This window comes from Haliotis cracherodii, unplaced genomic scaffold (genome assembly GCF_022045235.1).
Source record: "Haliotis cracherodii isolate W230 unplaced genomic scaffold, xgHalCrac1.p SCAF_4, whole genome shotgun sequence".
Lineage (NCBI taxonomy): Eukaryota > Metazoa > Mollusca > Gastropoda > Lepetellida > Haliotidae > Haliotis > Haliotis cracherodii.
This window is the reverse complement of record NW_027266297.1, coordinates 8542957-8569728: the sequence shown is the minus strand read 5'-3', so window position 1 is coordinate 8569728 and position 26772 is coordinate 8542957. Positions and strand designations below refer to the sequence as shown.

Below are 26772 nucleotides of genomic sequence, written 5' to 3'. Positions count from 1 at the left end.
AGTGTTACCTCAGCAGAACTGAGAGCATCAGAGGATCGGTTACACAACTATTTATAACTTACATTAGGCCTCACAATGCAGTGTCAAGAGACACACTGGCAAGATGGACAAAACTCGGACTCTATAAGTCTGGTGTGGACATTCAGGTATTTAAAGCCCATAGTATTCGTGCTGCCTCTGCAGCGAGGTGTGCATCTGTACCCATTTCAAACATTTTGGAAAAGGCTGATTGGTCGCCAGAGAGAACATTTGACACATTCTTTCACAAGCCTATTGTAGGGGACAGAGGTCTGTTTGAATCAGCAGTTTTGGGCAGTGTGATTAAGTAAATATTGCTGGGTTGGAAAAGCTGTCAGGACTTGTCAGTCAATTCATTGTACTTTTAAGTCAGTGTACATAACGCTTATGTGCGACTTATAATGGTAATATTGTCAAGGGTAGCTACCTTCACTACCATTGTATTTGAGAACAATACATTTAACAATTAAACTCTTTTGAACATTGCCATTCTTATTTCATATTTGGAATAAAGGTTTCCACTTATGGTGTATTCCCAGCTCACAAGAGTCGAGTGTAAATCGGTCTTTAAAATATCATGGAATCTCGAACATTACGTGATTAGCTGATAGAATCTAAAAGTTAAACGAGACTTACCTGTAAGTTGAAGGTTGACTGTGGTTCTATCAGCTAATCTTAAGTAATGGAGGGATTACATGCCCTCCCATGGATTCCCACCCTTTTTTCTGGGTATAAGTAATATTTCTGATACACACTCGTACTTTAAAGTCTGACTCGCGCATGCGCATTGCAATTTCATGTAATCCCTCCATTACTTAAGATTAGCTGATAGAACCACAGTCAACCTTCAAATTACAGGTAAGTCTCGTTTAACTTTTAGATTTTCTTCTAACCAGTGACTAAGTCGACAGTTCAGAATATCGGCGTATATCGTACACGGTACTGATAGCAATGAGATTCCCCTATATCGAAGTGGGTCACGGTGATCCATATTTGGTTTCTTAATCGGATTTATAACGCTTGATCGCCAAATAGTTGGACAGACATTGTTATTAAAACAATAAGAAATCAATTTAAAAAGAATGTAAATACAGTGTTTTTTCTTAAGAGATTCAGCGGGTATCGAGTCGGGACCGACCGACTTGCCACGTTTAGCACGTGTGACTGCGGCTTCAATCTCTTGACACGTTATCGGTGAATCTAGGTCAGTAGTGTCATACAAGGGATTGTGTCTCCCGTAACCGTTGTTTACATCGTCGATGACATTTTCAAAGTGGTGCTGGTCAAATTGTGACAAGCCCTCCTCTACAAAAAGAGAACTGTAATCGGATTGCCATTTGTCAAGAACAACACTTGTGTCAGTACACAACTTGCCGTCTTTTAACAACTCCCAGGGAACGCTGGAATGCCTATCGTTATTCATGCCTATCTTACCTATAGCCTTCCAAAAGGATCGGGAATCCTCTCCTTTAAATCTATCGAGCAGCCGCTGCTGTTCACGAAGTTGGTAGATGCGTTTATGTTTTCTCAAAAGTCTATCAAAGAATTTCCGTTTCGTCACGCAAATCTCTTTTAGCTTCCTACCGTTAACCATGGACTTATCCCACAGCCCAAGACGCTCTGCCGTGCGCGGATCGTCCCATTTCTCCTGAAGCTCATCACACCAGTAAGGTTTGTATTTAGATTTAGCATTCGGGTTTCTCCTTACTGACTCATGATGCATAAAACTAACAAACTCGTCATACGCAGCGTCAACGTTATTTGAAACAGTCAATTCTCTCTCAATTTTATGAATGACGGCTGTTACTTTACCAATTAGGAAAAGCAACGAAGCATTTGATCTCATCCATGCCGATATAGCAGGTGAGTAAACTGTAGGATATCAACCAGAGAAACCAGCATGCTGCCTTTAAACGGCATCTTCAAGTTATATGTCCAACGCATCGGGTTGGAATCAAGTATTACGGGGGTCAAAAATGTGTAAATAAAAGCGAAGTAGATTGTACGATTCCGACAATATCAGGAGCATGTGTTTATGAATCACTATCAAATAGCGATGACACCAGTTGAAAGGAGAGCGTATACTACACCACGGGTGGACTCCGTCAAAAACACACGCAAAGGCAATGCTACTATTCACCTGAATTAAAACCCGAATATATGGTGCAAGTCAAATATTACTGGAAACCTTTGTCCCAGTAGGCCTTTGTTCTCCCCGACTTAAGTACTAATACAAATCACGTCAAACTCACCCACTCTCACTGATCATTTACTTTTGCAGCATCAGCAACATGACAGTAGGACTCAAGCGGCAGCTCGGCATCATCAGCGCCATTAGCTACGTCACCGGCGGCATCATTGGAGGCGGCATCTTCGTCAGCCCAAGTTCGGTGCTGTCTGGTGCTGGGGCGTCTGTTGGGCTCTCCCTCTGTGTGTGGGTGTTCTGTGGATTCATCAGCTACTGTGGAGCTTTGTCCTACGCCGAATTAGGTAGGTGGTAGTTTAGTGCCGAATTAGGTAGGCGGTAGTCTAGTGCCGAATTAGGTAAGTGGTAGTCTAGTGCCGAATTAGGTAGGTGGTAGATTAGTGCCGAATTAGGTAGGTGGTAGTCTAGTGCCGAATAAGGTAGATGGTAGTTCAGTGCCGAATTAGGTAGGTGGTAGTCTAGTGCCGAATTAGGTAGGTGGGAGTTTTGTGCCGAATTAGGTAGGTGGTAGTTTAGTGCCGAATTAGGTAGGTGGTAGTTTAGTGCCGAATTAGGTAGGTGGTAGTTTAGTGCCGCATTGGGTAGGTGGTAGTTCAGAGCCGAACTAGGTAGGTGGTAGTCTAGTGCCGAATTAGGTAGGTGGTAGTCTAGTGCCGAATTAGGTAGGTGGGAGTTTTGTGCCGAATTAGGTAGATGGTAGTTTAGTGTCGCATTAGGTAGATCGGAGTTTAGTGCCGAATTAGGTAGGTGGTAGTTTAGTTCCGAATTAGGTAGATGGTAGTTTAGTGCCGAATTAGGTAGGAATGAGTTTAGTGCCTAGCGAGGTAAGGAAAATAGTTTGGTGACGAACTGTGATAGTTAAGTGACGAAATAGATAGGCGATAGTTAACGAAAGAGCTGGATAGGCGATAGTTCAATGCCGAACTCCTCATGAGATAGGTAAGTGCCCTAAAAGAACACATCCTATGACATCGTGATTATGGCGTCCCATCTTTAGGACATAGTGAGTGAGTGAGTGAGTATGGTTTTACGCAATATTCCAGCAATATCACAGAAATGGGTTTCACACATTGTTCCCATGTGGGGAATCGAACCCCGGTCTTCGACGTGACGAGCGAACACTTGAACCACTAAGCTCCTCCACCGCCCCTGTAGAACATATCCCTACATGAATTTATTTTGTCTCATTGAAGTGGTTCAATTATCATGGTGAAAATTACCATTTGGTTACATAAAGGGAACATAAATTCAATTAAAACGGATCTTCACAGATTCCTGCATTCAAGCTTTCATCCTACAGAAAATATTAGGATCAACCAATGCCACATCACTAATCACGTTAACTATAACAACAGAGTTTGTTTTGCCATTGTTTTATGGCTGAATGGAATAACCTAGTATGCTTTCAGTATAGAAATTTCGAACTTCGATTCAATACCTAAACATTTTACAAATTCAAAACCTTAGATTAAGAAATTTACAAGTGTCCAATCTAAGTTTGAAACCTCTTTATTGAAAACAGACTTGATCTATCTCCAGAGTGAGTTGGGTTTAACGCTGCTTTCAACAGTATTCTAGTAATATCACGTCGTGTCAGTTTGATTTTGGAGGAATGCCCGAAGAGCTCGGGTATGGTGCTGAAGGTCCTAGAAACATAATCGGGGCGTATCGGGATTCGAACCCATAATCAGATATGCTTCTGGCTTGTCAAATGGACGCAACTCTGCACAGCAAATTGCAGCGCCTCACACGACTGGGCCACCCGTGCCCCCACCTCGAAGTACTGAACACGGCAGGTGGTGGGGGATAGGGGATTTGTCGCTGAATCCAGGACATGTCGTCCATGGACGTCTTTTGTTATATGGAACACAACATTGACTTATTGTAATTTCATGCTCTCCAGTTTGGAAAGGTAGTTATTGTGGGGATTTTTTTAGTGGCTCTAGTAATGTATATTACTCAAAAGAAGTTAAAGAACACCTGACTGTTTCGTATGACTATAGTTAGTCTGTCAGGGGTGGTGGATATTGCAACACACATCCTTCCAATTGTGTGTTTTTGTGTCTGCTGTTTCAGGTACCCGTATTAAGAAATCTGGCGGAAGTTACACTTACGTAAGAGCAGCTTTTGGAGATATGGCCGGATTTACGGTGTTGTGGGCACAGCTGTTTGTCGTGCGCCCCCTAGCGGCCGTATTGGGAAGCCTGGTCACTGCCGAATACATCATGAGGCCTTTCTACCTGGAGTGTCCCGGCTTGGCTCCAAAATCAGCCAAAGTTCTTCTGGCCACGGCTATACTAGGTCTGTGTTACATGTCAAACTAACATGCAACTTTAAAGACTAAGAGTGCTTAATTTGTTTCCCTAAATTTGACCACCGCCACTAATTTTCGTTATAAATTTTGATAACACCCGTACGCCATACAAGTACAGAAAATGAGGTTTGGAATGTAGAAGTCTGTTGAAATAAAATTGTATGTCTTCTTAAAACTTTAAATGTTTTTAATGCTCAAGGAAATCTAGACCATTTCATCAAAGACGTCATGTTACAGCACTCTAGTTCACCCACAAATATGCACGAACTACCCATTTGATAAATATGCATTAAATGTCATATGAATCGTTTCAACTATTGATAGCTGTAACATTCTGGATGATGCAATCTCAGAGGGTGAATCATCACAAACAATAAATCAAGAGAGTTGTATCCCTTTGTTGTGCCAGAATCCGATGACCGAAGATTGGAATCCGAGATCGAAACAACGGTATAATATGTTCTTGGTATAAGATGGCTGACGTTACATCAGGCAACTCGAGTATTATGTAAATATGTCCGCGGTATATTGTCGTGAATTACATGGGGCAGCTCGTGGGATAAGGTAAAATATTTTCTTGGTATTGTCTGGCGAGAAATACATCAGACAGCTCGAGAAGTAGGTAAATTTAAAAAAAAACATATCGGGCATTACATCGGGCAGATCGCGGCATACGTAAAGTATAATGTTAAATAAGATGTTTGTTGAGTTATACCTATGTCATAAACGTTCTACTCCATTTGGTTTCACAGCGTTCATCGTTGCCTGTAACTGTTATAGCGTCCGCGTTGGTGCCGGAATACAGACAGTGTCTGCTGTCTGTAAGGTCAGCGCCCTCATCGTTATTATAGCAGCTGGTGTGTATCACCTGATACAAGGTAGGTCCACTGTCTGCAAGATCACCTCCCTCATCGTCACTATAGCAGCTGGTGTGTATCACCTGATACAAGGTAGGTCCACTGTCTGCAAGGTCACCTCCCTCATCGTTATTATAGCAGCTGGTGTGTATCACCTGATACAAGGTAGGTCCACTGTCTGCAAGATCACCTCGTTATTATAGCAGCTGGTGTGTATCACCTGATACAAGGTAGGCCCACTGTCTGCAAGATCACCTCGTTATTATAGCAGCTGGTGTGTATCACCTGATACAAGGTAGGTCCACTGTCTCCAAGGTCACCTCCCTTATCGTCATTATAGCAGCTGGTGTGTATCACCTAATACAAGGTAGGTCCACTGTCTGCAAGATCACCTCGTTATTATAGCAGCTGGTATGTATCACCTAATACAAGTTAGGTCCACTGTCTGCAAGGTCACCTCCCTCATCGTCATTATAGCAGCTGGTGTGTATCACCTAATACAAGGTAGGTCCACTGTCTGCAAGATCACCTCCCTTATCGTCACTATAGCAGCTGGTATGTATCACCTAATACAAGTTAGGTCCACTGTCTGCAAGATCACCTCCCTCATCGTTATTATAGCAGCTGGTATTTATCACCTAATACAAGGTAGGTCCACTGTCTGCAAGATCACCTCCCTCACCGTTATTATAGCAGCTGGTTTGTGTCACCTGATACAAGGTAGGTCCACTGTCTGCAAGGTCACCTCCCTTATCGTCATTATAGCAGCTGGTGTGTGTCACCTGATACAAGGTAGGTCCACTGTCTGCAAGGTCACCTCCCTTATCGTCATTATAGCAGCTGGTGTGTGTAACCTAATACAAGTTAGGTCCACTGTCTGCAAGATCACCTCCCTCATCGTTATTATAGCAGCTGGTATGTATCACCTAATACAAGGTAGGTCCACTGTCTGCAAGATCACCTCCCTCACCGTTATTATAGCAGCTGGTTTGTGTCACCTGATACAAGGTAGGTCCACTGTCTGCAAGATCACCTCCCTCATCGTTATTATAGCAACTGGTGTGTATCACCTGATACAAGGTAGGTCCACTGTCTGCAAGGTCACCTCCTTCATCGTTATTATAGCAGCTGGTGTGTATCACCTGATACAAGGTAGGTCCACTGTCTGCAAGATCACCTCGTTATTATAGCAGCTGGTGTGTATCACCCGATACAAGTTAGGTCCACTGTCTGCAAGGTCACCTCCCTCATCGTTATTATAGCAGCTGGTGTGTATCACCTGATACAAGGTAGGTCCACTGTCTGCAAGATCACCTCGTTATTATAGCAGCTGGTGTGTATCACCTGATACAAGGTTGGTCCACTGTCTGCAAGGTCACCTCCCTCATCGTCACTGTAGCAGCTGGTGTGTATCACCTGAAACAAGGTAGGTCCACTGTCTGCAAGGTCACCTCCCTTATCGTCACTATAGCAGCTGGTGTGTATCACCTAATACAAGGTAGGTCTACTGTCTGCAAGGTCACCTCCCTTATCGTCATTATAGCAGGTGGCGTAGTATCCTCAAATCTGACAATGATAAGTGGGCGGTGCAACTTAATAATTTGAGGGGGAAATATGAAAGAGCAACATTATAAATCTCCTTAACATTTCAGTGGCTGTAAAATTGTCATTACGTGATATCAAATTCTTGTATACTTCTCTTATTTCATATTTTTGAAAACTTACATGTAAAATCAATTTTATAGGTCACAATGAAAACTTTAGAGACCCGTTCGTGATCAGCAACCTCAACCCTGGTGACTTTACCATGGCCTTGTATGCAGGGTTGTATGCCTATGTAGGATGGTAAGTTTGATTCCGCCTTGTATGCCGATATGTCTGTCATCATGCAGGGATCACATTGTGTGGTCTCACTGTGTGTGTGTCATTCTGCAGGAGTATTGTATATGCCAACTGTGTGTTATTCTGCAGGTGTAATGTGTATGCTAACTGTGTGTAATTCTGCAGGTGTAATGTATATGCTTACTGTGTGTAATTCTGCAGGTGTAATGTATGTGTTAACTGTCTGTGTCATCCTGCAGGTGTAATGTATGTGCTAACTGCCTGTGTCATCCTGCAGGTGTAATGTATGTGTTAACTGTCTGTGTCATCCTGCAGGTGTAATGTATGTGCTAACTGCCTGTGTCATCCTGCAGGGGTAATGTATGTGCTAACTGTCTGTGTCATCCTGCAGGGGTAATGTATGTGCTAACTGTCTGTGTCATCCTGCAGGGGTAATGTATGTGTTAACTGTCTGTGTCATCCTGCAGGGGTAATGTATGTGCTAACTGCCTGTGTCATCCTGCAGGGGTAATGTATGTGTTAACTGTCTGTGTCATCCTGCAGGGGTAATGTATGTGCTAACTGTCTGTGTCATCCTGCAGGGGTAATGTATGTGCTAACTGTCTGTGTCATCCTGCAGGGGTAATGTATGTGTTAACTGTCTGTGTCATCCTGCAGGGGTAATGTATGTGCTAACTGCCTGTGTCATCCTGCAGGGGTAATGTATGTGTTAACTGTCTGTGTCATCCTGCAGGTGTAATGTATATGCTAACTGTCTGTGTCATCCTGCAGGGGTAATGTATATGCTAACTGTCTGTGTCATCCTGCAGGGATCACATTGAATGTTCTCACTGTCTGTGTGCCATCCTGCAGGTGTAATGTATGTGCTAACTGCCTGTGTCATCCTGCAGGGGTAATGTATGTGTTAACTGTCTGTGTCATCCTGCAGGTGTAATGTATATGCTAACTGCCTGTGTCATCCTGCAGGGGTAATGTATGTGTTAACTGTCTGTGTCATCCTGCAGGGTAATGTATGTGTTAACTGTCTGTGTCATCCTGCAGGGGTAATGTATATGCTAACTGTCTGTGTCATCCTGCAGGGATCACATTGAATGTTCTCACTGTCTGTGTGCCATCCCGCAGTGATCACATTGTATGTTCCCACTGTCTATGTGTCATCCTGCAAGGGTTACATTGTATCGGCTTACTGTCTGTTTTTCTCGTCATGCATAGGTTATGTATGTGCTAACTTTGTGTATGGCATCCTGCAGGGGTCATGCATGCGCTACCTGTCTGTGTGTCGCCATGCAGGCGTCATGTATGTGCTTCATGTGTGTTTGTCATCCTGCAAGGGCCATTTATGTGCCAACTGCCTGTGTGCCATCATGCAGGAGTTATGTATGCGCTGTGTTATTCTGCAGGGGTCATGTTTGTGCTAACTGTGTCATCCTGTCAGGGCCATTTATGTGCTAACTGTCTGTGTGCCATCATGCAGGAGTTAAGTATGCGCTGTGTCATTCTGCAGGGGTCAAGTTTGTGCTAACTGTGACATCCTGCATTGGTCATAGCAATTGGTCATCGGATCACATTGTATGTTCTCATTATATGCGTGTCAGTCTGCAGGTCTCACTTTGTATGTTCTCATTATATGCGTGTCAGTCTGCAGGGCTCACTTTGTATGTTCTCATTATATGTGTGTCAGTCCGCAGGGCTCACTTTGTATGTTCTCATTATATGTGTGTCAGTCTGCAGGGCTCACTTTGTATGTTCTCATTATATGTGTGTCAGTCTGCAGGGCTCACTTTGTATGTTCTCATTATATGTGTGTCAGTCTGCAGGGCTCACTTTGTATGTTCTCATTATATGCGTGTCAGTCTGCAAGGCTCACTTTGTATGTTCTCATTATATGCGTGTCAGTCTGCAGGGCTCACTTTGTATGTTCTCATTATATGTGTGTCAGTCTGCAGGGCTCACTTTGTATGTTCTCATTATATGTGTGTCAGTCTGCAGGGCTCACTTTGTATGTTCTCATTATATGTGTGGTAGTCCGCAGGTCTCACTTTGTATGTTCTCATTATATGCGTGTCAGTCTGCAGGGCTCACTTTGTATGTTCTCATTATATGTGTGTCAGTCTGCAGGGCTCACTTTGTATGTTCTCATTATATGTGTGTCAGTCCGCAGGGCTCACTTTGTATGTTCTCATTATATGTGTGTCAGTCTGCAGGGCTCACTTTGTATGTTCTCATTATATGTGTGTCAGTCTGCAGGGCTCACTTTGTATGTTCTCATTATATGTGTGTCAGTCTGCAGGGCTCACTTTGTATGTTCTCATTATATGCGTGTCAGTCTGCAAGGCTCACTTTGTATGTTCTCATTATATGCGTGTCAGTCTGCAGGGCTCACTTTGTATGTTCTCATTATATGTGTGTCAGTCTGCAGGGCTCACTTTGTATGTTCTCATTATATGTGTGTCAGTCTGCAGGGCTCACTTTGTATGTTCTCATTATATGTGTGGTAGTCCGCAGGTCTCACTTTGTATGTTCTCATTATATGCGTGTCAGTCTGCAGGGCTCACTTTGTATGTTCTCATTATATGTGTGTCAGTCTGCAGGGCTCACTTTGTATGTTCTCATTATATGTGTGTCAGTCTGCAGGGCTCACTTTGTATGTTCTCATTATATGTGTGGTAGTCCGCAGGGCTCACTTTGTATGTTCTCATTATATGTGTGTCAGTCTGCAGGGCTCACTTTGTATGCTCCAACTGTCTGTTTCATGCTGCAGGGATCACATCAACAACGCAGTGGAGGAAATCATCCAACCACAAAGGTACGTACAGAGACTTCAACTGATCTCAAACATTATCTGAGGTCCCATCACTTCAATGGTCGCGGGGACAAGATTGGTCAAGGGATCTGGAAAGCCCTCTAGTCATGTCCGGATCCGTTGGTCGTGGGTTTGAAACCGAAAGTTCCCATGACTTTGATCCATAATAATGTTTATGGGATTCTCCAAAATGTATTAAACGTCTATGTGCTGTGTCACTAAAGGCTTTACTTCTACACAAAGGAAGCCTGCAATTATATACTGAACTATATAAAATGAATGAATTACTACTGACAGCTGCTTCGACCGCCTTATGTTGCCTTAACGTTCATGTAGGTTTTATTCCTTTTGATGAAACAAGCAGTATGGAGTTCTTCACCTCATGAAGTCAATGTGCGGGGAAATAATTGAAAAACTTATCTTGAAAGTTTCAAGTATTTTGAAAACAAAAATAGAACAAATTCTAACAAAAATGTTTAAATTTACCCTCAAACAGGATTGACTTTTGTGTGTTTAAGGACGATGCCAATAGCTATTCTTGGAGGCCTCGCCATCCCCACCGTCTGCTACATCACGGCCAACATCGCCTACCACGCAGTCATGACTAATCAAGAGATTCTCTCAGGAGTTGCAGTTGCAGTTGTAAAATGTCTTTCTTCATGTTGTTTACTTGCAAAGTGGATATGGAAACGCATTTATATCAGTCACATTGCTAGAGATTGTCATAGGAGATAAACCTCATGTAAAGTGGACTTCTTTATGTTTTAAAGATGAACAGATTCAAAATATGTTTTTAATCTAAAATAGTGATTTATTACTGGGCGGGGTAAAATGGGGTTTGACGTTGCGTACAAGATAACTGCACGTATGAAGCGACGTGCATGCACGTGTGAGTGTGTGTAGCTGTTTTCACTAGTCCGGACCTACGCCGGTGTTTTAATGCTAGTCTTCTGGGATACCATGCCGCTATTGGATACCCCATTCAGACGCATTATATTGACTCTGGGTCGATCAGTAGCACTTTGTTTGAACAACGTTTGGTATGACACGGCCAAGGGATCGAACCATCGACGGTCCGCTCTCCGGGCAGACGTTCTGTCCACTAGATGCCGTCTGATATATAAAAGTATTGTCGATCGGGTGTGCAAAAGAATGAATTAATGGAAAGGAAATGTGGTGAACGGGCTGCCTGCATTTCCCTTTTAACAACTAATCATGAATTGAGGAAATAGACTGGGGGGCAAAAGGAAAAGAATGTTCAAAATTTTAATTGTAATCCACACTTGTAAAGTTTCGGATAGTCGGATCTGTCAACACAATCATCAAAAACGCGTTTGATGTTGCATACCAATATTCTTCAGAATTTACGTTGATGAGAGATTTTACGTCGGAAGAAATTACAATTTTACATTTTGTAAAATGTTCTTCAACTTTTGTGAAATAGGTTACCTAACTATCAGGTCTTGGCATTTTGAAATCATACACATAATGAAGAGAATTTATGGATGTCAACTTCTTTATTATGAGGAACACAATGTTTTGGTGTATATAACTACTCCGTCATCAGGTGAATAAATGCTACGAAGCACAGACCATATACATGTACCTGTAAGAACAACAAAAGTAATAAGATAACAAAGGTAACATCTGAACAAGGGAAGCCAACAGTTAACTGGAGCTGATGGGTGATTAGAAATGGACAACAACGTTTCGGTGAATATACTTCATAGCTAATCGCCTATAAGCGCCAATTAACTGTTGACATCCTTTGTTATCATATTACTCTAAATAATAATTCCTGACGACTGCTTACATTAAATGATTTTTTCTTATGAGGTGATAAAACAATAAACACCGACCGCTGCAATTCCTAAAGACTCATCATTGCGATTGATAATGCTGCCTTAACCAAACTCGCGTCGTCTGACGTCTTATATAACTTCTAGAAACAGCAATTGCATCATTGTGAGGACCTTTCACAATCGTAACCAACGTCATATATATCAATGCAATTAGGTGTTTGGTGAGCGAATGCTGGGCCCTCTCAAGTGGGCGATGGTGCCCTGCATCGGGATGTCTGCTGCTGGCATCGCCAACGTCATCATTTTCACCTCCAGCAGGTGCGTGATAGTCGTCGACCACATCAGCAATGCCTCCTATGCATATGTTTACCAGCTTTATTTGACAATATCCATTTCGTTTTACGTACGTCTGCCAACTCCGGTAATATCAACGAATAAACCTTCAGGAATGTTTCTTTAAATCAACACTCTTCTTTCATCATATGACTATTAACGCTGGCTTGTTAATAGGTTTACAAAGGTATCATACAATGATGATATTGTCATTCAAGATAGTATATCAACGTCTGCACTTCATCTTACTCCATGGGTATACATTATTACTAAAAGGACCGTGTTAGTGGTTTCCTGCACCAAATACATAGTTGCCTTAAGTTGGCACAGTGGAAGGTAATGTAGTGATATGTTTAGCAGAAAGTGTCGAACCAGGTGATAGATAGCAAAATAATACTGTTTACACTTTTGTGTGCGGCTGCATTTGCGCGTTTGAAAAGATTTAACGTTCTTTGTTAAAAGGTTAAACTTCGTTGGCGGCAGAGACAATGTCTTCCCTCGATTTCTGGGAATGGTGAATGCTGAAAGCAGGACGCCGATGCCGACAGTGCTACTGGTGGTAAGGAAGCAACTCACCCCAACTCACCTCAATTCACCCAACGTCACCCCAACTCAACCCACCTCACCCAACCCAACCCCAACTCACCTCACCCAAACCCAACCCAAACCACCTCACCCCAACCCCAACCCAACTCATCTCACCCCAACCCACCTCACCCCAAAACCAAATAAATTTCTAAATATGTGTCAAGCCCCTGAGTCTAGTTCTTGGTTCTTTCCATTGTAAGACCAAACATACTCTTACACTAACTGTTGCATGATGGGTTCATCGTGTTACAGGCGGTGATTTCAGAGTTGCTGTTACAGGCGATGGTGTCATCGTTGTTGTTACAGGCGATGGTGTCACATTTGCTGTTACTGGCGATGTTGTTACCGTTGCTGTTATAGGCGATGATGTCACAGTTTCTGTTACAGGCGATGATGTCACTGTTTCTGTTACAGGCGATGATGTCACTGTTTCTGTTGCAGGCGATGATGTCACAGTTTCTGTTACAGGCGATGATGTCACTGTTTCTGTTACAGGCGATGGTGTCACTGTTTCTGTTGCAGGCGATGATGTCACTGTTTCTGTTGCAGGCGATGATGTCACAGTTTCTGTTACAGGCAGTGACATCACTGTAGACTGAATAATGATCCATATTCAGTCTCGCAGATCTGTATGAGATATGAAATTTTAGCAACGTTTTCAGACAAAGTGTCCAAATGTTTTAACGTTCACCTTACTTTTTATCCTTTTAAGTTCGCCTTCTCGCTGGTCGTTGTATCTCTGGGGGATGTGAAGAGCATCATCGGGACCTACTCCTTCGTGCGGGCTCTGCCGGAAGCTGTGGCTATAATTGGCATATTGCGTCTGAGGAGAAAGTTCCCAGACACTCATGAAGTGTACAAGGTCTGTTATTTGTATGCTGGAGAGGATAATGCAAATTAAATATTCAACTATTCTTGTAACCGTTTGTCAACGAATTAAGAGTTGATTTTAGAATGGTGATGACGTCCATGTAGATGATGTGATAGATGAGTGATGGCGCACAGGTTCATATGTTGTTAGAAACGTGATGTTGTACATCATTTAGAGAAATGATGGCTCAGAGGTTTTTGAAGTGTTAGAGGAGTGATAACGCACAGGTGTATGAAGTGATGGAGAAGTGATGACGCACAGGTATATAAAGTGATAGAAGAGTGATGATGAACAGGTGTATGAAGTGTTAAAGGAGTTATGACGCATAGGTGTATAAAGTGATAAACGAATGATGACGCACAGGTGTGTGAAGTGATAGAGAAGTGATGACGCACAGGTGTATGAAGTGATAGAGAAGTGAGGACACACAGGTATATACAGTGATAGAGAAGTGAGGACACACAAGTGTATGAAGTGATAGAGGAGTGATGACGCACAGGTGTATGAAGTGATAGAGAAGTGATGACACACAGGTGTATGAAGTGATAGAGACGTTATGACGCACAGGTGTATACAGTGATAGAGAAGTGAGGACACACAGGTGTATAAAGTGATAGAGGAGTGATGACGCACAGGTGTATGAAGTGATAGAGGAGTGATGACGCACAGGTGTATGAAGTGATAGAGGAGTGATGACACACAGGTGTATGAAGTGATAGAGGAGTGATGACGCACAGGTGTATGAAGTGATAGAGGAGTGATGACACACAGGTGTATGAAGTGATAGAAGAGTGATGACGCACAGGTGTATAAATTTATAGAGGAGTGAGGACACACATGTGTATAAAGTGATAGAGAAGTTATGACGCACAGGTGTATGAAGTGATAGAGAAGTGAGGACACACAGGTGTATGAAGTGATAGAGAAGTGAGGACGCACAGGTGTATGAAGTGATAGAGGAGTGAGGACGCACAGGTATATACAGTGATAGAGAAGTGAGGACGCACAGGTGTATAAAGCGATAGAGAAGTAATGACGCACAGGTGAATGAAGTGATAGAGACGTTATGACGCACAGGTGTATAAACTGATAGAGGAGTAATGACGCACAGGTGTATAAAGTGATAGAGGAGTAATGACGCACAGGTGTATGAACCGTAAGACAAATTATAACGCACATATTTATGCAGTGGTGGAGGAACGATAAGGTCCATATAACTCTAATCGGACATACCTTCCGATGAATCTCGATACCAGTCAACCCACATATCAACTTAACATTTGAAGGTAAAGGGGAGTCAATAGTGCCAGTCAGATTGTTGTCAGATGCTGCATATAACAAACAAAACATATGCTTCTGTCTAAACCATACACCCGGAATCCGCTGAAGCTTCTCTGTAAACATGCCTCGTCCACTGCACCCACTGCACCCACTGCATCCACTGCACCCATCGCATCCACCGAATCCACTGCACCCACCGCATCCACCGAATCCACTGCATCCACTGCACCCACTGCATCCACTTCACCCACTGCATCCACTGCACCCACTGCATCCACTGCACCCATCGCATCCACCGAATCCACTGCATCCACTGCACCCACTGCATCCACTGCACCCACTGCATCCACTTCACCAACTGCATCCACTGCATCCACTGCATCCACTGAATCCACTGCACCCACTGCATCCACTGCATCCACGGCACCCACTGCATCCACTTTATCACACAAGGACTGTTTCAGGTTCCCCTGGTGTTTCCAATCATCTTCGTCGTGTTCTTCATGGCGTTGTCAGTGACCGCCATAGCCTACCAGCCGGCCAAGTTCCTCGTGCCCCTGGCTATAGTGTTCCTGGCGGTCCCTGCGTATCTCATCTCTGTCTCAGACTGGTGGCGGAAAGGCCCCTCCATCTCATTCAACGGTGAGCGCATCATGGTCACATAGCCAAAGATACGTATACATCAGCTTCACATCACAGCTAATGATATGTGGCTTCTGATACAGCTGGCTAAAGATACAGGCTACACATTTTCATAATTTACTAACAAATAAGTTTCTCATTATCAAATAATCTGTGAAATATAAAAATATACGCCAATATCTCAACTGATATACTCTAATATACAAGATTCCTCTTGAGTAACAATTATGTAGATATCAAATCAGAATAACCACCTCGGACTGACCAATCCGATTTGAGCATTTTTAAATAATAATACCGTATTCGACGTAATAAGGGCGCTGCTCTTATAAACGCCCACGTCTATATTTGCTAATATATTGGCTAGTGAACAATCCCAATTAGCACGCTTTCCGATTGATCAATATACACAAGACTTATATATTCGTGTATAATACGCACTCGTGTGTTATATGCACTATCAATTATGGGCAATTAAATTCTGGAAAAATATATCTGTCGTATATAAACATTTTAGACTGTCAGCATAAACCACGAAATTTACGATCTTTTTAACGACAATAATATTCTAAAAAGAGCCCCCTATTTCTAATTTTGAGAGCGGACTGGGCGCTTATTAAGTCGAATACGTTGATAGGTCATTATATGCAGGGTTGCAGTTACCACAATATTTAAAGTATGCATATATTTGAGCAGTAAACATGATAGAAACCGACTAAGACAGTAAAAATCCGAGCTTTGGGGACAATGGAAAGCTTGAAATTTTGCGTTTTTCTTGATTAGCTCTGACGTCATATGTTATGCGTCCCAGTCCCGGCGTGACGTTATAATAGTGACGTGCGATGTAGAACGAAGCCTTGCTATGTGTGCTTCCTTATCTTTAGGGGGCACACTTCATGTTGACTTGCAAAGTAGCTGATTTTGTGCGGTATTGTTTCAATAGTTTTTTAATATGCTCAGCGTTCAGTTTAGCACGGGTAACCTATCTCTACAAGAAAACACAGTCAGCTTATCTCCTAATTAACATGAAGATTACGTCAGTGTTTCTGGCCCATAACAAAGTGAATATTTTACAGATTAAATATCAAAGTTTGATTGTGGTGTATATTTTGCTTTGAATATTTCATATGTTTACATAGGAAAAATATATAGATTTTAAAATTGGTCCCAAAAGTCCCCTTGGCACGACATAGAGATAGGAAATGTATGGATAATTGGTACCTATAGCTAGAGTTTGTTAGTGTGTTTGTTTTGATCAATGGTTCAAATACTTCAGATGTAATTTGAACATCAAGTTTGGCGCTATGTTAAACGTCAAAATGGTCAAAATAATGATGGCATTCGCTTCGTCAGGGTAATTCTCTACATTCACTTGTGTGTTAAATATTGTTCAATCAATAATCGGTAATTTATTTTTAGCAACGATGGTTACCATCTGTCGCCGTCTACTTCTGTGTCAGCTGGCGGAAGCCCCACAAAACTTGATGTAGATGCTGCCACGACATCGTCACAAATCACCTGATCTTATGATGTAGATACTGACACGACATCGGCTCCTCTCACCTGATCTTAGGACGTCGATACTGCCACGACATCGGCCTTACTTACCTGATCTTAGGATGAAGATACTGCCTCGACATCGGCCCTGCTCACCTGATCTTAGGATGTAGATACTGCCACGACATCGGCCTTACTTACCGGATATTAGGACGTAGATACTGCCTCGACATCGGCCCTACTCACCTGATCTTAGGATGTAGATACTGCCACGACATCGGCCTTACTTACCGGATATTAGGACGTAGATACCTCCTCGACATCGGCCCTACTCACCTGATCTTAGGATGTAGATACTGCCACGACATCGGCTCCTCTCACCCGATCTTAGGATGTAGATACTGCAACGACATCGGCTCCTCTCACCTGATCTTAGGATGTAGTTACTGCCATGACATCGGCTCCTCTCACCTGATCTTAGGATGTAGTTACTGCCATGACATCGGCTCCGCTCACCTGATCTTAGGATGTAGATACTGCCACGACATCGGCTCCTCTCACCTGATCTTAGGATGTAGATACTGTCATGACATCGACCTTACTTACCGGATGTTAGGACGTAGATACTGCCACGACATCGGCTCCTCTCACCTGATCTTAGGATGTAGTTACTGCCATGACATCGGCTCCTCTCACCTGATCTTAGGATGTAGATACTGCCACGACATCGGCTCCTCTCACCTGATCTTAGGATGTAGATACTGTCATGACATCGACCTTACTTACCGGATGTTAGGACGTAGATACTGCCACGACATCGGCTCCTCTCACCTGATCTTAGGATGTAGATACTGTCATGACATCGACTGCTCAAGTGACCTGATGACGTCCTCCTCGGATGGCCTGATGTCATTTTGTAAGCTATGAAAGACTTCTCAAGTGACCTGAACTCCAAGTTGCGGTATATGTTCATCTCTATTAAATTAACCTATCTTTCTTACATTTTAGGAGACGCAGCACCACATATAGCACAAAATTATATGCATCATTCTTGAATGTGTTTACACATTGTATTCAAAGTTACTATGCACGTGCCATGTACATAAAATACTTCTACAACTCGAAATTGGAACTTGTTTTATTCTCATTCGAATCTCATACTTGAAACGCCTGAACGTGGCCGTGACGTCTCATTGACTATGGTGAGAGTAGCTTCCCTTTGACAAAGGGCAGTTACTCTAGCGGACAGACCGATGGATTGCCGCGAAAAGCAAGTCAAAACAATTGTTTTGCGTATATGTTGCTTCGTCACTGTATAAGAAACAGATTCCAGTTGGAACTATTCTGGCTACTGTAACTGTCCGACTGACACATCACTTACCCTGTGACGTAATAAATATTAATGCGCGCCTTCCAGGAAAAATGTTTGTGAGAGATGGAAAGCTATTTTCAAGCACAGAATTATAGAATGACATTATATGATAAAGAGGTTATCACGCTTGTGTTTGGGAATGGTAACTGTCGTCAAGACTTGCTAAATACAATGTTTATTCCTTATGCAGGATATTTACCTTCTCCAAACTCACTCGCGTGATAACCCCACTACAAACTTCACATGTACAAAATAGCATTGCACTTTGTACAAAACCTGTCAGGAATGGCCATGGAGAGAATTTTTCAATATGGCTGACGGGGGAATCGCACATCTTGAACAGATTGGGTTGTCCAATGGAGTATCTGTATTGGATGTTCTCGGGCGGCGAGGGTACGTCAGACACCCAGCACCCCCCCAACGCGGCCTAGATTTGGGTTTCTCTTCAGGAGGAATGGCGGGCAACACAAGGGCAACCATACGGAAGTTAATAAACCGTACACCTTCAAGGTGTCGAACATGTATCGCCCAACATATCCGACTATATCATGAGCATGTGTTTATGAATCACTATCAAATAGTAATGATACCAGGTGTTCGCGAAAAGGTGAGCGTATCGTGCCCCACCGTTGGCACCCGTCATAAACACATGCTAAGGCAAGTCAATTGTCCCCCTGAAAAAAAACCGGGAACATATGGTACACGTCAAAATAGGGAACTGCAATGGACACCATTTTTGTCACAGATGCGTTATAGTTGGAAATAGTCCTCCACACGTCTACCCTATGCATAGATCTACATAGGAAACAGATGAGGCGATCTCAGTGGTCTCCTTTATTTCTTTGTTTTGCAAATCCGAGCAGACATTCCGATTCATATTCATAAAGAAACTGATCCGCAAGAACGGGAGCACAGTTGGGGCCCATGGGGATTCCTACTCCTTGCCTAAATGTCTTACCCCCAAATTTTACGTAGATGAGGAAGTCCAGCATTTCACATATTATTTTCTCAGTAAACTTCAGATGGCATTTGCTTTCATTTTCCACAAATTATCCTGAACCTCGGAATATAGATACGTAACTGTATCTGTGTTCACCACGTTTTAACAAAAGCTCCATGGATCAAGGAATAAGTTGTTTCTTAAGTTTAAATTATTCCCAACTATAAAGCTTTTACTTTTTCCTTGAGAATCCAGATTACGTTTCAAAATCTGGCAATATTGTTCAAACTAATCCAAACAATGCTTAAAGCCTCAGTCTACAGGAAACACTCAGAAGTAAAATATATCATCTGTCAGCTGGAATAAAATATACAGCACTGACCTTTAACTATCTGTTATCACTGGACTGCCTCATAAGTGAGTGAGTGTATCAGCTCATTATATTGTCGGCGAACTGAGTGCAGGCGAACTGAGTGTAGGCGAACTGAGTGCAGGCGAACTAAGAAGTTGGAAACATGTTCTTTTTTTCAAGAACGAAACGATATATAATCTGAGGTGGCTGAGAAACATGTTCATTTTTAATCTACACGGTAATAAACGCACAGACAGACCTGAGATGGGAACCACACAGAATAACACGCGAACACGGTTGGTATCCGCCCGATATCGAGAACTTTTTAATTTGTAAAAACCCGATACCACGAAAGGGAAAATGGTTAAGAGCGAGGTTGTGTCCGATCGCGCGAAAGTAATCATTGGACTATGAATTGTAAAGAGAGACAAAAATAAAGAGATAGCATTCACTGTTTCTTATAGTGAGGTAAGTAAAGAGTTAATCCCTTTTTAGAGTGAATATTGGTTCATTAGCTGTGTCTCTTTAAAAGTCTGACGATGGATCAAACGTTAGTGAGGAATATCGTTGAGTAGGCCATTAATTCTTTAACAATCTTTTCCTTTCAATTGGTTACCTCAGAATCCAAAACGACCACGATCTGTTGTACATGTCAATTGTTTTTTGCGCGTTTGAGGTTACAATTTATATGTGATACCTCGTAACAGGCAATAACTCATTCAGTACAGTAAAACTTAACAAGACAGGATGAAGGCGTCAAGAGATCATATGATTTATGCATCCTGTTATTGAACTTTCTTGTTTGCTGTTACAATAGTAAAACAAAAATAGGAGCTGAAAACAGATTCCATCAAAAGCCTGTCTTGTTTTATCTGATTTCCAAACACATGAATCGACCCCATTGAACATAATTTCACCAGGAGACAAATACTTGAGAGTCGTAGCTGTCAATATGCCACCCTTCCCAGAGTGGGCTGTTTTCCTTCTGTTCCTTCAACTAGTTCCAATGAAAGCTGAAGTGACCAATTGTGATTTCCATAGGTCTAGATTCAGCATTGGTGATGCAAGCAATGAGACACTCTGGGTGATAAGCCTTGAGAGAAGTGTAGTGAAATGCATCTCACGGTGTTTCAACGATGGAAGCTGTACATCCGTCTTGGTGAACAGAGACGCAGGACAATGCAGGGGACTGAAGCTCACCTCCCCGACTCCACCGGGACAGACTGACACGGATGAAGCTATGTATACACCTTCGTGTAAACGTATGTTATCGTTGTTTTCTCGTCCGAATCACGGGTAATGGATAATGGGAATATAGTGTCCAAAAATGTATTTTGTTCTTCCATATAATATATATTTCATTCAGTTATTTCTGACCCCGACGTTCTTCATGACAGCCACGTAGATGAAGAAGAGAAATGCAAATTGGAGAACAGAATTATGTTTCCTAACTGTATCTATAAAAAAAACCTCGACGTTGTTTTGGTACCGTCATGATTTGTTATTCCAAGTCTATTGGTTATGTGGGGCGGTCGGGTAGCCTAGTGGTTAAAGCGTTAGCTCGTCACGCCGAAGACCCGGGTTCGATTCCCGACATGGGTACAATGTGTGAATCCCATTTCTGGTGTCACCCGCCGTGATATTGCTGGAATATTGCTAAAAGCGGCGTAAAACCATATTCACTCACTCACTATTGCTTATGTAGCTTATTCGGTTTTGAGTAAATCAAGTCAGAGTTCAATTGTCAACCGTGCCTCCAACCCTGGTATCTAAGCGCGAGAACATACCATTTACAGGTAGTTTACATGTACATAAAATTAACATATTATTAACTTATTTTGCCAGACTGATATGTCATCATCTTTGTGTAAGTTTTAACTGTGTACGTTATGATGTTTCATTTATTCGTCAGCGTGTCAGCATAATGTTAACATAGAATAACCCACGAGGTACGAATGATTACGGAAAATATGTCACGAGTGAAATTAATGTTTCAAAAATCGAGCTTTAGCATTAATTTCACGAGTGACATACACGGAACACCTGTCAATTTTTGTTATGTGTCATTTGAAAAAAATGCCAAAACCTATAACAAAGTAGAAATAAGGTACAGAAATCCTGTTTGTCAGAGAAAAGTTACGAAAAGTAGGTAAACTTTGAAAAGTACGATTGCTGTCACAGTGTCGGAATGGATGACCCGACTTGACCCAGATATGAGACAGCCGAAACCAGGAATGGCAACAGAACCGGCGTTACAGTTTAAGCCGGACAACAGGTTTAATGAACATCTTGTCAAACACGCTTGTGGATTTGACACAGCCTAGTGGATAACGGGATGATATTTGGATGTGATTCACAGGCTAATGGTCCAATAGCTGTTGATAGACTTACACGGTATCTGGAGACTTGGTGACAAGCTGTCCGCATTCACGGAGTTTATTTAGTCCAATATCGGACACAGTATCAGCTTGCTTGGGTAAGTTTTCTTTTCCTGTATTGTTAATTATTTTTGTTTTAATTTCCAAACCTCTCCGAGTCCAGCAAAGTGGATCATCAATTTCGCGAGTAGATGTTGGTAATCATGTCGCTGAGGTAACAATCTATGCTACCCTTGATCTCCTTCATTTCGAACTCTGATGCGTAGGCCGATGTGATAAATTTGCAAAGACTAATGTTTAGTTCCACCTTTCCTGTGTCATTTACCCTCATGGTGCCTGGACGTCAGTCAGCCGGCATGGCGCTCAGTGCCGCACTGTGTTGACGCCGAGGTTACAAAAACGTATACATTGTATAAAAGAGTGTCACGTTCTTATTTCTTCACACAACGTTACAAATTTCTACGAAATGATGGATCTTATATTGCCTTTCGGAAAGTCTAAAAGTTGTTGCAAAATGAGTTTCTTTTTATTCTAATGCGATCGCCGAAAGTGTGAGTTATGTTGTAAACAAACATGGCTGACCATTTGACACCTGTCAAAGTAAATGACCTCGTAAAAGTGGACGGAGGTCTGACATGAAGAGTTATTCGCATAATTCAACCTCTGAACACATTTAATGTATTTGTTGTCAAAACTGCATATGGCCAGATGGAAGTTCCAAGATTCAGATTTGCCAGAGCCTGTTTCTTGTGCGCAAAAGTCAACACCACCAAGTCCGGGGTTGCCAGTTCTGAGCTAGAGGACTTGCTGTTCGACGACATTTTCGACCCCCCCCCCCCCCCCCCCCCCGAATCCAAACACCTGACTGAATGCAGACAGGTTTGCCTTTGTGAACGATGATGACATCGAAACGTCCTTAACTGCCAATGAAAACGAAAACACCATGAAAAAGACTAAACTTGATATGAATTTAGTGCACAAATTTATACAGGAAAGATTAAATGACACAGAAAAGGTGCAAGAAATTAGCCCCAGTGAACTTAACATTATTCTTTCATTTTTCATTTCGGCACGCAAATCAGATGGTACGGAATACGAACCGTCTACTCTGAATGGGATCAAGGCTAGCATTGAGCGTTACCTCGAGCTCAAGATACACGATTACAAACATCTGTTGGCGGAACCTATGCAGTTTGCTAAACTGAGGGAGGTTTTGGAATCAAAAATCATTAAAAAAAGCAAGGAAAAGGAAACATACGCCAGCGAGCTGATCCTGTGTCAGATATGGAACTGAATAAACACCGTGAATGCGGACAGCTTGGCACTAAATCTCCAGATGCTGTGTTAAAGACATTGTGGTGGAACAATACAGTCTACTTTGGACAGAGGTCGGCCACGCCCCACAGACGCATGCAGTGGGGCGACGTCACACTCAAAACTGATTCCGATAATAAGGAATAGTTACAGTATTTGGAACGCCAGTCAAAAACACGACAAGGTGATCAATCCTGTGACTTGGCACCCAAAGCGTGGGCTCAACCTTGGGACGAATGTTGTCCGGTGGCAGTTTACAGGTTGTATCGGGATGTTCGCCCGCGAGACTTTAGCAATGATGAGAGTGCATTTTATCTTGCACCCAACACACAGGTCGGGGTAATATCTGAAAACACCTGGTTTAAACGCCAACCTGTTGGTAGAAACAAGTTAGGCTCTCTCATGACGATCATGGCATCCAGGGCTGGACTGTCCTCAGACAAAAGGTTGACGAACCACAGCGCTCGAAAACGAATGATCCAACTTTATCCGACAATGGTGTCCAAGCGCATCAGATTATGCACGTTTCTGGTCACAGGAACGTCCAATCTATCAACAGTTATTCGACAAGTAATGAATCACAACATCAAAATATCAACAAAATCCTGTCATCTTCTATGTCCACTCCACAAGCGCGTTTGTCAAATCCTCCCAGAATCCCAGATGCACTAGTTTTCCATCAGTCATACGTGTCACAAATCACACACGCCGTCCATTCCCTGCACACGGTGCACACCCTGTTCTCGGGGCCCATATATGGAGGTTTTTTTAATTTCACCATTTCTTCTAACGACTCGGTCACTCCATTGTCGACAGTCATCTACCGGGCCCAAAGAGAAGAATACTCATTGATTCTGAATCTGAGTAGTCTATAGAACGCGTTGTCCGGAATAGACTTGCAACTTGGTTTCAGCTGTCTCAAATCTTGGTCAAGTCGGGTCATTCTTCAGACCCTGACAGCAATCGTATTTTTCAAAATTACCTACTTTTCGTAACTTTTCTCAATCAAACATGACTTCTGTACATTCCTTCTATGTTGTTGATACAGGTAATTGGCATTTTTATCGAATGACAAATGAAACAAATGACACTGTCTGGTTTTCCGTGTTTCCTCTTCTCAATATGAAATTCATGTCCATGCTGATGCACGACGGCTGTTGTCTTGACAATGAGAGGTCTTGTCAAAACAAGCCTTGATTAAAAAGCTTGTTGAACTTTTTTTGAAAATTGTCTTCTTTTATCAATGCTAGATAGTGTACGCTGTGTAACTCAGACAGAAAAATAACTGCAATAATGTGATCTTCAAAGTTTTGTTAACAGAACTATATATTTTTACGCGTAGCAAGACGTTGATTCAGTAATGCGGTTTGAATGTGTGGACAGTGTTTTTTCACACGCAGATCGATAAAAAAAACTGCTGATTCTTGATCGGCGACAGTTGATTGTTTGGTGTTTTTTTAAACATGTCGCTAAAGTTCGGAACTTAAAACATTAATTTCACTCATGACATATTTTCCGTAATCACTCGTACCTCGTGGGTTATTCTATTATTCTAAACCCTTCCATTAAGATGCAGCGACTTGTATCAGATTCAGAATCACTGGATTGTCTTGTCCAGACTCGATTATTTACAGACCGCCGTCATATAGCTGGAATATTCCTGAGTGCGGTGTTAAACAACAAACAAACAAACAAATTAGTACCATTTGGAAACCCTGTAAAATTATTTCGCCATTTCAGCAAAGAAACATCACATCATAGGTCAGGCTTGTTCCAGCGACCGCGACTGTAACACCCACATGGAGAGGACAGGTTGCTACAGTGGGACATGCTACTGTCGTCCACGCCTGCTGTACTCACCATCGGCCGGGGCATGTACGCTATGTGAGTGATTGTTGTTACTCACCATCGGCCGGGGCATGTACGCTATGTGAGTGATTGTTGTTACTCACCATCGGCCGGGGCATGTACGCTATGTGAGTGATTGTTGTTACTCACCATCGGCCGGGGCATGTACGCTATGTGAGTGATTGTTGTTACTCACCATCGGCCGGGGCATGTACGCTATGTGAGTGATTGTTGTTACTCACCATCGGCCGGGGCATGTACGCTATGTGAGTGATTGTTGTTACTCACCATCGGCCGGGGCATGTACGCTATGTGAGTGATTTGTTGTACGGGTATAATACAGCGAGTGAGTGAACAGGTGGGTGGATGAGTGAGTGATTGTTGTTACTCACCATCGGCCGGGGCATGTACGCTATGTGAGTGATTTGTTGTACGGGTATAACACAGCGAGTGAGTGAACAGGTGGGTGGATGAGTGAGTGATTGTTGTTACTCACCATCGGCCGGGGCATGTACGCTATGTGAGTGATTGTTGTACGGGTATAACACAGCGAGTGAGTGAACAGGTGGGTGGATGTGTGAGTGAGTGTTGTTATTCACCATCGGCCGGGGCATGTACGCTATGTGAGTGATTGTTGTTACTCACCATCGGCCGGGGCATGTACGCTATGTGAGTGATTGTTGTTACTCACCATCGGCCGGGGCATGTACGCTATGTGAGTGATTGTTGTTACTCACCATCGGCCGGGGCATGTACGCTATGTGAGTGATTTGTTGTACGGGTATAACACAGCGAGTGAGTGAACAGGTGGGTGGATGAGTGAGTGATTGTTGTTACTCACCATCGGCCGGGGCATGTACGCTATGTGAGTGATTGTTGTACGGGTATAACACAGCGAGTGAGTGAACAGGTGGGTGGATGTGTGAGTGAGTGTTGTTATTCACCATCGGCCGGGGCATGTACGCTATGTGAGTGATTGTTGTACGGGTATATCAGAGCGAGTGAGTGAACAGGTGGGTGGATGTGTGAGTGAGTGTTGTTTGATGCCAGCTTTTAAAACCAACAACCGAACCATTTTATTTTGGGATCTTTTCTCAAGGATGCATATTCTGTTTGATGATCATATGTGTATATCAGATGCTGATAATGAGTGTAGTTTTAAGAAATCTACCAGCTTTACAAACCAAAAACCAATAACTTTCCTTTGATCAAATTTCAAGTATGCATTGCAACTCTTGTTACCACGCCCCGTGAGCGGTATATCTCAGTTAATGCCTGTGTATAAACATCAGGTATGATGCAATGGCTGTGACAAGGACTGAAGTGGATAATCATTGGTTAAAACAGTTATTGTAGGCGTGTCCTTAGCGTCTCGGCTTGTCACCGGAAGAACAACTGATCAGCTGTCAACAGTTGATCAGCCATCTTCCCGAGGCAAGGGAGTTAGCTGACTTTAAAAGTCCAGTTTCCACCCTTGCCGAACTAGGCTGGAATTCCTGGGCTCGACTGTAGCG

General features: G+C 42.7%; 1 protein-coding gene across 1 annotated transcript; it reads left to right on the top strand.

The window, feature by feature from the left end:
* The first annotated feature begins 852 nt into the window (after positions 1–852).
* LOC139480502 (cystine/glutamate transporter-like) lies at positions 853–17196 on the top strand. Its single transcript, XM_071263594.1, has 13 exons — positions 853–876; positions 1628–1689; positions 2300–2508; positions 4301–4525; positions 5291–5416; positions 7141–7240; positions 9999–10043; positions 10559–10682; positions 12057–12160; positions 12638–12734; positions 13476–13625; positions 15380–15557; positions 16977–17196. The coding sequence occupies exons 3-13, from the start codon at positions 2310–2312 to the stop codon at positions 17045–17047; spliced, it is 1419 nt and encodes a 472-aa protein (XP_071119695.1). The 5' UTR covers positions 853–876; positions 1628–1689; positions 2300–2309; the 3' UTR covers positions 17048–17196.
* The last annotated feature ends 9576 nt before the right edge of the window (positions 17197–26772 follow it).

Excerpts from the sequence above, each read along its gene's own strand:
- LOC139480502 (XM_071263594.1), top strand. The coding sequence starts at position 2,310 with ATGACAGTAGGACTCAAGCGGCAGCTCGGCATCATCAGCGCCATTAGC. Across the intron at positions 5,417-7,140 it reads TGTGTATCACCTGATACAAG|GTCACAATGAAAACTTTAGA; the intron begins GTAGGTCCACTG and ends TCAATTTTATAG. Across the intron at positions 7,241-9,998 it reads TTGTATGCCTATGTAGGATG|GGATCACATCAACAACGCAG; the intron begins GTAAGTTTGATT and ends TTCATGCTGCAG.